At 31.6% G+C, this 13,446-nt stretch overlaps 1 protein-coding gene across 2 annotated transcripts in view; it reads right to left on the bottom strand.

Moving 5' to 3' along the window:
• Positions 1-13,446, bottom strand: part of RTKN2 (rhotekin 2) — a 63,637-nt gene that overhangs the window by 31,281 nt on the left and 18,910 nt on the right. For both annotated transcript variants that reach the window (XM_006915599.3, XM_015592313.2), the window contains 3 exons: positions 12,803-12,856; positions 11,279-11,396; positions 8,656-8,847 (listed from right to left, as the gene is read on the bottom strand). In XM_006915599.3, coding sequence (XP_006915661.1) covers positions 8,656-8,847; positions 11,279-11,396; positions 12,803-12,856 — 364 coding nt within the window. The remainder of the gene's footprint in view (positions 1-8,655; positions 8,848-11,278; positions 11,397-12,802; positions 12,857-13,446) is intronic.

Genomic DNA, 13,446 nt, shown 5'->3' with positions numbered 1-13,446 from the left:
AGCCAAAAGAACTGAAAAGTTGGGACTCACACAGATATATGCACACCCATGTTAATATCATTATTCAAAGAGTCAAATAGTAGAAGAAGCCCAAGTGTCCATTCAAGGGTGAAAAGGTAAACCATTTAGTATATACATAAAATGGAATATTATTTAGCCTTAAAAAGAAAAATTCTGACACAGGCTACAACATGGATGAACCACACAGACATTATGCTAAGTGAAATAAGCCAGTCTCAAAAAGCCAGAATCCTACTGTATGATTCAACTTATATGAGGTACTTAGAATAGTCCAATTCAAACGACAGGAAGTAGAAGGCTGCCAGGGGCTGGGTGGAGGGGGAAACAGGGTATTATTGTTCAATGGGTACAGTTTCAGTTTGGGAAGATTACAAAGTTCTGGAGATGCATGGTTGCACAATATCGTATAGGCACTTAATACCAGTGAACCATACTTAAAAATGGTTAAAATGGTAAACATTACATCACCTATATTTTACCAAAAAAAAACTCCACACATTTAGATGTTATAAATGCTAGTTTATAGTTAACATAAATGATTAATCAACTTGGCATGTTTCTCTTTTTATGCTATTGTATCTTAAGAAAATCTGAAAATTATTTGGTTTAACTTACAAATATTTCTTTTGAATGATCTCCATTCATTCAAAAATAGTAACTGAATACCTAATATGTGTCAAGTCTTATGCAAGGTGAGGGGCATTAATGGTAAATAAGACTCAGTTATTATATTCTGAGGCAGGAGGGAGGAGTAAAAAGAGTAAGTGGAGGAATGAATTGAATACTGGCATTTGAAAGTTGTAATGCAACTTTTTCTACCAAAGAAACGGAGATTAGAAAGCTGAGGACCTATGTTAGAGGAATCAGGGAAGGCGAGGAAAAGTCACTGAGGTAGAAGAAAAACCACAAGAGTGGAATCCTAGAAGGCAAGCTAAAAAAGAGCTTCAAGGAGAGCGATCAATCGTGTTAAATGCGCTAAAAGTTCCAGTCAGAGAAATACTGACAACTGACCAAAGGCTTTGGTAACATGACGGTAACCGTTGACTTTCACAGAGAAGTTTCTGTAGGTTGAGATAGAGGTAATAGGATGAAAGCTGACTGGAATGGTCCAAGAGAATGGGAGGAGAAAAGTGGAGATAGATAATATAAAAGACTCTTTTCTGTAAAGGACAGCTATGAAATAAATGGGCAGTAGGAATGGGAGGTATTTCAGCATGTTTATGTATTTGTGGCTATGGAATGCAGTAGAAGAAAACCTGATGGTGGAGCATGGGGAGAAGGGTACATGTGCAGGAACCTACTTTTGAGTAGTTGAGAAGATGAGATGCACAAGTAGGTTTCCTCAGATGAGGCAAAGGCAATTAGTTCACAAGGAAGGAAAGCAGCAAACAAAGATCCAAATGCTAGTAGATTTTGTAGATGGAGAAAATGTTAAGTTCTCTTCTGATTGCTTCAGTAGTGTCAATGGCATATGAAATAGTCATTGGCTTTTGATAAAGAGTGGAGAGGACATGGTACTGGAGGTTTCAGAAGAGAGTAACATGATGTGAAATACTTATCCTAATGAGAGGTGAGTGGAAGGCTATGGAAACTTAGTAGGATTGCTCAGTCATACTGAGAACTCACTTAAAGTTAGTCATCATGTGTCTAATGTGAGACCAGTGAGTATGACACTTTTTCTCCAGCCTCATCTATTCTTCCTGAGTGTAAAGTGCAGAGGAGCTAAAAGTAAAATTTAAGTTGATTTCCAAAGGTATGACAAAAGGAGAGAAATATTAGGAAAGAATAAAATGGCAAATCACGGTGTCAAAGCTAAGTTGGAGTCAGAGCACTGAAGGGAGCAAGCTGGAAGTGTGTGAGGTGGTGGTAGAGAGGAACACCTAACAAGATTATAGGGGGTGTGCAAGTATTAGTGATGATAAGATCTAGAGTACAATCATGTGGTGGATGGCTGAAATAGCTAAGAAGGCAAGATCACTGGTGGCAAGGAAGTTATGAGAAGACAATCTACGTGTACTTTAAGTCCAACAAGAATAAAAAAACAAACCTGAAATGGTGGGAGGCAGGAAAAGGGAGACAAAGAAAAGGAAAGTTTTGTTTCTATTTTTAGGAGTAACATTATAATTTATTCTCACTGACCACTAAAAAACATCTGCGTATTCTTCACTTCAGGAATGGCGCCATTTCAATACATAGTGTAACATAAAATACTGCGATTAGTGTCACAGAAAGCGGCTATGTTACAGGCTGCTTATACTTACGCTGAGTACACTGGCTACACTGGCGTGTTTAGGAAGCAATCTGTGTGGCAGTTGAGGCTAATATTATGTGATGAACAAAGTATATGTTTAATTTTTTTTCTTAGGGCTTAAAAAATAATTGTGACTAAGACATCTTTTCCTCAATTACTTTAAGGTAAACATGTAAGACATTTGCCTCTATTTCCAATGAATAGATGGTTAAATAAACCATGATAGAGCCAGTTAATAGGTAATGTGATCATTACAAGGATTTTGTGAAGACTCTGTAATAACCCTAAAAAATGTTGAATGTATAGTATAATTATGAATATCTAAATATCCCCTAAAGCTAGCTATTTAAAAACCTAGAATTATAAAAAGCTTTTGACTTAGAGTGGTTGAACTATAAATAACTTCTCTTCTAGATTCTATTTCTCAAGTTTATATTTTGTAATGAAATAATAAATGTAAAGTTGTAGTAGGATGAAAACATCCCCTAAAAATCAGAGACATACGAAGCATTATAATATTACATCTACTTATGTGAAGTTTAAGGCACTTTGACAAGCAATATCTTTTCGAAGGTTTACAAAAACTATTTGAGGTAGGCAGGGCAGATATTCTGGTCCATGTTTTCAGATGAAGAAATTCAAGTGCAGAGAATGTAAATGACTTGCCTATAGCTAGCAAGTGCTATATTAAAAAAAGAACTCCACTATGCTATACTTACTATCTTTATACTTCATTAAGAAATAGTTGAAAATTAAGGTACTTTTTCTGTTAAAACAGATGTATAATGACCATATTTTAGTACTACAAAAATTTTGAATGGAAGGAGCATGTCTTATTAACCTTTGAAACCAACATGCCACATGATGTAACTGCTGAATAATCATTTCTAAGATCATTAAATGAATAAATTAATTATACTCAACAGCTGAGTAATTCCTTAGTTATGTTTGAATGCTGAGTCATCTTTCACAGTACCAAACCATTAACACCCTTGTTCCTCAGAACATAAATAATCCACTTATTCTGCACGAGAGTTAGTATACATGTAACTTCAACCTAATTTAAAATGTAATATAGTGGCTTTTTAAAAAAAATTTATACACCATTTTGTCAAGTAAATAATCACTCTCGATTTTACCAGTTTTCACAAGATGACTGTTTAAAACAACGTATGTTTACACAATGAAGAAAAATGTACTATATAGTTCTTAAAAAGCATAAAATAGTTAATTCAGCTATAGAGGCACTGGGAAAAATCTAGCTAAAGGAATTCAGTAAGCTAAATTCCACAAATCAAATGAATAAATGAATCACATAAGGGAGCATGCTAAAAATTACCAAAAATGTTCACTGTCTTCTTTCAGATCAAACAATACTTTATGATGATATTTCAAGTTACTTCATTTTTAAACCATGACTAATTACAATGGCAATGCTTCCAAAACCAACAATGATCTCATTTTTAAAACATTCTTGTCAGGATAACATTTTCTTACTAAAACATTACACTCATTCCTTTGGCCAACCCTAATATTGAGCTCCCAAAAGTTTAATCGGCTACATTTTTTAAAATCAAATAGGCCAATTGTTATAACATTTGGGGGGGAGGTATCCAAAAATGTTATGAGAAAACAAATAACTACTTTAAATGGTAACCCGAAAAAGTGCTCTCTTTTGTCAGGAAGAACAGCTGTATTTGGTCACATGCCATATTACTAGATAAAATATATATTGTCTAAATTTAATCCTTTATGCTGATTTTGGCTAAAAATTAAAAGCTGTATTAGGAATTTTCTCATTGAACTAGATCACTATTAAAGAAATAAAACTGATCCCCTTTTTAATACTAATTTTATTTTCAAACTCATCATGGTGCTGAAGTGGTCAGTTAAGGAAATATCAGTATCAGGTAAGAGCTGTCATGGGCTATGAGTTTAACCTCGTATACTCTGGATTCAGACCAGAAGCTCTATAGTATGCTGGTATTAGGAGAACACAATTTGAAATGTTGTAAAAGGTTTTATTCTATCTTTTGACCAACTTTAATGGTATAAATAAACAAATGGTAGGTAAGTTTCACGGGAAATGTTAATAAAGAAAATCAGTAGTGAGGGGACGTAGATGGGATAAAAGGGGTCAAATAGGTGGTGACAGAAAGAAATCTGACTATAGGAGGTGAACATACAATGTAAATATATATATGCCTTACTGTTAAAATGTATAGCTGAAAACTTACTGGATTTCGTTAACCAATGTCATTATAAAAAATTAATTAATTAAAAAAAAAGAAAATCAGTATATGAATTCAGGTATAGAGCAAGTAGAATGACAAATCTAAATAGGAGAATGAATACTTCAAGACAAAGATGTTAATCCCTATTAAAAAAAACTTAATACCAATAATGTTATTCTCAAAAATTCTTCGAGGCTTCGAAGAGGAATATAGGTTAAAAAGAAGTTCTAACATCACTTATATTATCTTCTTTGAAATTATAAACATTATTTTAAATTTTAAAATATCTGTCTACAATTTATATCAAATTTTGTCAAATTTTCTAAACTGCAATGCTTCAGCATGAATTTGAAAAAAAAGTATGGTCTCAGAACATTAAAAATAGTAACAATGGTAAGAGCTACATTTATTAAATGCTTACTATAATACCAAGTTCATGAATTATCTTTTTGAATCTCATAAATATCATATGGAGTTAGATATGATTACATGATTAATAGTCTCATTTTACAGAGGGAAAAACAAAAACCTAGAAAGTAAATTAATCTGCCCTGGGTCACACAAATAAATGACAGGATAAAAAATTGAAATATTCACTGTCAAATGATAAAATTTTAAAACTAAGAGGTCCACTCATTGTTTTTATATGCTTTAAAAGCATATGAAACACTAAAAATGTCTCTAAGGATCCTTCTAAAAAAAACTGTGTCTAAGCATCCTCACCTTTCATATGAGAAAAGAGAGGCCTTGGGAATAATGTAACGTCCAGAACACAACTAGTCTTGTCATTTTTTAAATAAGGAATTTGCTGCTTAAAAAAAGTTTTAAAACTACTGAACTCAGTAATTACCTCCAAGGTCTCTTTTAGTTCTAAAATCTATGATTCAACTTAGAAATATAATTGCTCATTTAATCATCAAAAAGAAATGGTTCCATTACCTTATGGTTGAATTAAAGCATCTTTTCAGCAAATACTTGATATAATCTTAACCTAAAAAAAGTTTTAAGATAGACTTAATTTTAAAGGAAGAAAATTAAAGGGTCCTCTTCCTCTTTTTTAATGACATTTATATTAGCATAGAATATTTTCCATGACTGTTTTTCAGAGGATGGGACCCATTTATAGATCATGAAATCAACTTAATCATTCACAGATTATTCTAAAAACTGAAAATAACTAGAATAAAAGAGTCTGATAATTATATTATAAATAGCAAGGGCTAAGTATTGTTTTATGAACTCTGCTTATGTAGTTGTGCACTCAGTCATGATGTAAAATTAAAATGTACTTAGAAAGGGTTCTCAAGCAAAATAGACTGAAAGCCACAATGCTAGAGTCCCAAGGCATTTTCCACACGAAATATATCTGACATGAAAAGAGTTACTTAATTACACTCTGATGATTGATACTTCCAGGATCTATACCTAAAATATTTTGCTTTTTGTAATTACAGTAAAATTACTGGCATGCTGAAGAGCCAACTCTACTGACATGCAAAGAAATTCTAGCAATGTAGCCTCATCAACAGTTTTCTCAAGAAACATAAACATAAAAATATTTGTGAAGCAACAAACACAATGTTTAAAGAAAGTATCTGAAAGAAACCAGGGATTCTCAAAAAAATGATAATTCTAAATCTGGGCAGAAAGTACAAGATGAACATGGAACATCTTGTGTCAGAAAGCAAAGAAGCTGTCAGAGATTAGGTTGTATCAAAAATATGCAGGAGTCAACATGAAAGTTTACCAGTAATCAAAGATGAGACCATTTGGCTTCAAAGAAAATAATAACTACAATAGATTAAAACACTAATAGATAAAAATTAAAGAGTTAAAGCAAAACACTGATCACCTCCATGGTTGCTAGGATATCAAATTATTCTAAAATTGGATAAATAAAAGAAACAATTAAATTTTTTTTCTTTCCTTTCTTTCATCTTTCTTTCTTTTTTTTTTTTTTTGCATTTATATCCACAGAGTTCGTGAAGGGAAGTTCTCCTTTGAGAGAATTCTAGGTTTAAAAAAAAATGCAGGAGATTTGACTTTTGGTGGTGAACACAATGCAATATACAGATTACGTGTTATAGAATTATACACTGGAATCCTATTTAATTTAATTAACCAATGTCACCCCAATGAGTTTAATTTTAAAAATTAAATAATTGGACTCTTCTTAGATCCCAACTGAATCAGATACTCACGTACTCAGTTCTCTCCTAAATTTCTTTCTCCTCTCCAAAAACTACATAATAATGTAAAAGCAAGATGGTGATGTTGGAATGGAAAGAAACCATCTCAGCATGTGAGATGAACAGAATTATGATGAGGAGACATTTAAATATTTGAATATTCATTGTACAGCATCTGACATAGAAATAGTCTTGTCCTGACTGAAGGAGGTTATAGGTGATCAGCGTGCTCCACTTCATCTCCAAAGACAATGATTATCAAGCTTCCTCCTCAGATTTTTGAGAATTTTACCAGGACAGAAACCATGTCTTTTTTGGTAACTCCCACCAATGAAAGAGACTTCTGACGCTAATACGATGGAGAGAGATTTAACTACTTTTTATCCCTGGGATAATGTTAAAGATAATGATCTATCTTGAGCATGGTTACAGGGTCAAATGAGGGCAACATATGCCCAAAACCAAGCTGCATTTAGAATTGTGATTCTACTGAAAGAATGCTGGAGGCTAGGTTACAAAAGGAGATCCTACCGACTTTAAAGGAGAATCAATTGCTACTATTTCCCCATATAAGACCTGTCTCCGAATCTATGAGCTTGATTTCATAGATACAGAGACCAGATTAGTGGTTGCCAGAGGTAGAAGATAAGGTGTGGGGTGGGGTGGGCAAAATGGGTAAAGGGGGTCAAAAGGTATAATCTTCCAGTTATAAAGTTAAGTCACGGGATGTAATGCACACCATGGTGACTATAAGTAACAATATTGTATTGCATATGTGAAAGTTGCTAAGAGAGTAAATCTTAAAAGTTCTCATCATAAGAAAAAATTCAGTAACTATGTATGGGGACAGATGTTAATTAGACTTATTGTGGTAATCATTTTGCAATATGTAGAAATATTGAATATTATGCTGTATACCTGAAACTAAAATAATATATTTCAGTTATACCTCAATGAAAAAAGATAACTTAAAAAAAATGCAGGATAAATTTAGCAAGTAACCAAATTATAATCCCTAATAAAATAATAAATGATCAGCAATGGCTTCTAAAACCATTAGACAAAAGATTGATAGGGAACTTTATAATGGATAAATCAGGCTGGCAACACCTGAACCCACTGATCAATTTTAACATGACTTAAAGTAGAACAAGGGCTCCTAATGCGAGACAGTAGGAAGCACATATAATCAATACGAAGTATTACTGCCATAAATGAGAACCTGAATCTAATCAGTCTTCTAGGTGTAGCTATCAGGTATAGGAAAACAGAAGATAGGAAAAGATGTTTTTAAAAAAACCCACAAAGATACAATCAGCTAAATTCAAAATATGGAAAATTCCACAAGATCTGGTTTCTTCAATAAATAATGGCAAGAAAAAAGCAGATAGGAAATTGTTAAAGATTAAAAAAACTTAAAAGACTCACTTAAACGAAACATTGTAGAATTTGTTTGGATCCTGATTTGCACAAACAAACCACAAGAGGACTTTTTCAGAATTGGGGCAATTTGAATACAGACTAGATATCAGAAGATATTAAAGACATTTTTTTATTTTGTTAGGTATGATAATGGTAATGCGGTTTTGTTACAGAGGTAAAATATTTTTTTTTAAATCTATATGAATAAAGCATGACATAAATATAGAAATCCAATTAGCAGGCTGATATGTAGCAAATACTTTGACATATAAAGTCCCTTTTCAAGAAAAACATTTCATCTTTCTGGTAGATACTGGAATTCCAAAATCACTAAAAACAAACTGTCACTCAACTTCCTACTTTCAAAGTAAGGTATTACGGCTACCTCAGCTGGGTAAATGTCAGACAACCAAGTTTTGTTTCTGCTTCAGGATGTTTTTTCCTTTTAAAATATAAACGTACACTCCACATACAATACTTTAAAATGTCACAAATATATAATTATACCATCACTATAAATATTGCATTAGAAACTTACGAAACAGCAGGACTGAAGGACAAGCATGTTTCATGATCTTGAAGAAATGAATTTATTTTCTTTCCTGTAGCTTTACTTATAGAGGTCTTCAGTTTCTTAGCTAATTTTTTTGGTGTGTTGGTTAGAGAAGATTCTTCTGTACAGCAACTATATAATTCCACCTTTATCTGAAAGTCTGGCCTTGCTTCATTACTAAAAACAAGGGCATTCAAAATGTTAGAAATTTAACTCAAAAGGAAATAAAATTATAACATCCTTTGATGTTTTCATACACTTGAAATCAGCATTTGAAATAGGTTTATGTTAATGTATGTTAATGAGACAGAATCTCCCAGCACTTATTTAGTATCTAAATGACCTGAGTCACTACAACTTCCAGAGGTACTGGCTTCTAAAGTAGATAGGTCTTAACTCAATTTAAACAATATGTAAAGGCATATTACTTAAAGAAAAAGAATAAAATGTCCTGGTTATTTTGTTGCCAATGCTATTTCTCCTTGTCATTCCTTTAATACAGCTATTTTTAAGGTGTTTACATTATATGTGTGATTTCCTGAAATGACTATTCTTCCAAAAGAAAGTGGTTTGAAAACAAAAAGGAAAGAAAACAAAATGAAAAAACCCCAAAGGTTTCTTCTGTTAAAAACTTTAGTTTTCATTTCTTTTTCATAGTCACTTACAGTCCACTTAACCACTGTGCCAGTAACTCCCCCCACAACCTGTCCCACCTGTACACCTAATAACTCTAAAATAACATTTCAATATTTAGTTATATAAGAGAAAAACAAACAAAAAATAACATAAAAAGATAGACTCAAGGTATGAACTTGAAGGTCAGTGCTGGTAATCTTTGTATTCTTAAACTAGCATAAAAGGTACTCAAATATTTATTAAACCAGTATGCAGAAATTCTGCAATTTTAGCAAACACTAAGATTGGCTTTGCCCTTTTTCAGACACAATTAACTGCCCTTCCATAAAAGACTGTGGTGGTGTTACTAATAATAAAATATATTTAAAATGGCAAAACAGGTCCATCAGCAGTAGATATTACCTAAAGACAATCCATCAGCCTCAGAGATTTTAAAAATGCAGCACAGACTTTTTAAGATTTAAATGGCCAATCCAAAGTTTGGATAAATCCAAGGAATAACTTCCAGATATTTTTATAGTTTATTATTTGGCAACTTTTAAACATACAATATTCCTGGTAATGACTAACAAATGTCAATATTTAGAGGAAAACCAGAGATTCATAAATATTGAATACTTATTAAAAACAATCATAACAAAAGGCACATTTTTAAACAACATTTAGAACATCTGACTGCACTTATTTTTAGAACAATTTAAAATATTTACAGAATTTTTAAAAAATTATAAATCATGTGTTGTCTTTCCAAGAAACTTACATTGTTCTGTCCCTGGAGAAAAATATATGATTTTTGTCTTTGTGGTAAAACAAACAATAGCAATGACATGAAGAAAAGAGCCCATTAACAGATGATTTTGATAGGAAAAAGTTTATTAGCAACCGTTGATAATGGAAATAAATGTATTTAGGTAACCAAGAGTAATTATTTTTTTAGTCTCAATTATGTAAACATTTTTGGGATCCTAAATAAATTGCTTTGGTTCAACAGAGCTTGTAAGAGGGCCCACATTACTTCTAATAATACAGAACAATGTATTTTATTTTTCTGTGCCGTGCAATTACTTATGGGACACTGGACAGAAGCCACAAAACATGGTTTGCAATAGTTTTTTTTAATGTTATGTGTGGCAAAACTAGTACTCTTAAATCTCAACTGTATTGCTCCATAGCTGAAAATGGCAAAAGTCATGTATACTGACTTTATTTTAATAGTTAAATAGCTATTAATATTTAGATATGAAGATAGTGTCTTTAAAACTCTAAAGGAAATACAAATCATACACTACTTAGGCCAACATAACCTTTAAAAGAGGCCAGGAAAAACTTATGTTAGTTAAAAATGATTTCTATGGCTACCTGAGGAGTTCTTTCTGGTGTTGCATTATGACCACAATAAAATGAGCCTGTAAAAAAGCAGACGCAATAAAAACAGCCCTGAGGATCACCCAATGTTTTATTGTTTTGGAGTACATGAAAGAAGTGCACCATAAGAAAAAGAACATCTTGAAATTTTACTAAAGTGCTTTTTCTACGGCACATATTTCAGGACTATCGTATAAGTAAAGTTGTAATACTAATTTGGTATTTCTGTAACTAAATCTCCTCTATAAGATATCAAAACCTGTTTTATTCGCAAATGCATTCTGTACACAATAATGTTATAATGAGATTCCATTGTATTCATGGCTTAGCAAATAAATGAACTATAAACATTTGCAAAACTTAAAAAAATTTATAATATGTAATGAGTCAAACGCTTATTACTAATATCACATGATTTCCATTTACTTTAAGTTGGAAAATTTTAAATGTAGAAATGGACTTCTTTTGAATAAAGTAACTTTTAAAATCAATTTAAACATTTAAACATCTTAATGCTTCAAAAATAATCCAAAGACCCAATAATCGTACCCACCTTTAAAAAAGAATTTTAGATTATTTTCATTCTCTAAAGATAAATAATACTTACAATACGGTTACATTTTCAAAACATATATCTGTAATTGTTTTATCCACAATCATCATGTCAGTATCAAAAACTTCAGCTCCCATTTTGAATAAACAAAAAATGGCATAGCGCGGTGATCCTAGAGAAAAAAAAACATTTAAGCCATTTAGCATGTGATAAATCAAGCCTATATTATGTTAAAATTTACTTGAAAATGAAAAAAAATTAGCTAAATATTTGTTAATAGATTCTTATTTATAGACACTGTACACTGCAATCCTTAACTTTTTATAGTGATTGTTTTGTCAGTGTATGTTAATATCCTACCCAACTACAATAATTAAACTAGGGAATATCAGAAAATAAAGCTAAAAATATAGGCCTCTTAGTAGTCTAAAATGACCACCAAACTCATAAATTTTATCCCTAGAAAACTATTTAAGCTTTAATCAACAGCAAAGTTATTATGTGTATGTGTGTGTGTGTGTGTGTGTGTGTATACACACATACACACACACACACACATACACACTCATATTACCTTTGTCATTTTGGTTTCCAAATCTATTTAAGAAAAAAAAGTTTTCTATTATAAGAAGTTAAGACCCGGCACGTTAACAGCAGCAAAACATTTTCCACTAAACTAACAGCAAGGGAGGAAACCACGAAAACAATAAAAAGTAGACATGTGAACACAAAAAAGCAGAGCTGCAGGGCCTTTTAATATGGTGATGTTTTTTAAAAGTAGTAGGTGATTAAAGGGCTAAATCCTTATTATTGAAAAGATGTAACTCTTCAAAAAAGTTAATCTCTATAATAATCAGATGTACTTAATTCCCACATGTATTCTTTTGTAAATTATATTTCCTAATTGAATAACAAATATACTAACCTGATTTTGGATTCTTCGTATAAAACTAATTATGTTCAATATGATTCAGTTTTTAAAGTATGAGTAACAATGGTATCACAACAGACAAGAACAATAAAGGATTATCATATCTTTACTGCTTTCCCTCAAACAGCTAGAAATTATTTGAGGTTAATTTCTATGACCTAAGTATTACATGGATTTGTGAAGACTATATAAAGCCATAAAATGATGAAGGGGAAAAAGAAAATAAGATCAAGCTAAAAATCTTTCTCTTTTATATCCTGTTAAATAAATAATCTGAAGTAACAAAACAAGGCAGAAAAGATATCCAGGGCTTTGGTCAATAGAAGAAAAGTTGCCTTTACCTTCACTCCTTAAACATTTTCTTTTGTTTTACACTTCCCTTTCCTTACAACTTGTCACATACTGTCCTTGCAAAGGTTCCTATCAACAACTAAAAGACTAATACATATTCATTCCCTTAATTAGTATCAAGCAATTATAACATATTTATACTAAAAATTAGGGAAAAAACAGTTCAGCAAGATTTTGCTTATTCTGTCAAATGACATCAATTCATTTCAGTGTGGAAGCAACTTTTTCTCCCAATAATCACAAATTAACTATACATTAAGGAAAAGATTCAAATTACAAATTAAAATCATACATACGTTCTTTATTGCTGAAGTGATCAGAGTCTTTCCACATCAGTGGTATTCGAATATCTACAAAGAGGGGAAAAATTGATAAGTAATAATTTTGGTAAATTTCATTTCTTAGAGTGAAATAAACCTCTGAATTCCATAATAGACTCTGATCATAAAAGCCAATTAAAATTTTTTATTTAAATACTCTAACACAGATACTTCCTCTAAAAAAAAAAGCTTAGACTAGAAATACAAAATCTGTTATATTTATTTAAATAATAAACTAAAACAAAGAATGCACCATTACTCAAGAAATTAACTTATTAATAAGTGAGGTCTATAACAAACTTATGCCATAATATTTTCATTTTGTGATTTGTGTTTTTTAAATAGGTGAATTATGAGGAAGCCAGGGTTGATTTTCTATTTTGGATAAATAGTAGCAGCAAAAGTAGTTATATACATTTCAAAATCACAGAACAGTAGAGGCAGAAAGGACTTTAGAACTTTTGCCCACTATTAAGTGACGTCTAAGACCACACTGGTTTTGGGGAGAGATCCAAGCTTTTGACAAACGGATCTAAACTCTCTCCACTAAGATTTAACTTGTCTACAAAAGAATACACAGATCTTTGTATATTCATGTTACAAATTCACATTTCCCTTAA

Source organism: Pteropus alecto, unplaced genomic scaffold, assembly GCF_000325575.1.
Source record: "Pteropus alecto unplaced genomic scaffold, ASM32557v1 scaffold155, whole genome shotgun sequence".
Taxonomy (NCBI): domain Eukaryota; kingdom Metazoa; phylum Chordata; class Mammalia; order Chiroptera; family Pteropodidae; genus Pteropus; species Pteropus alecto.
This window is presented reverse-complemented; position numbering and strand designations above follow the sequence as displayed.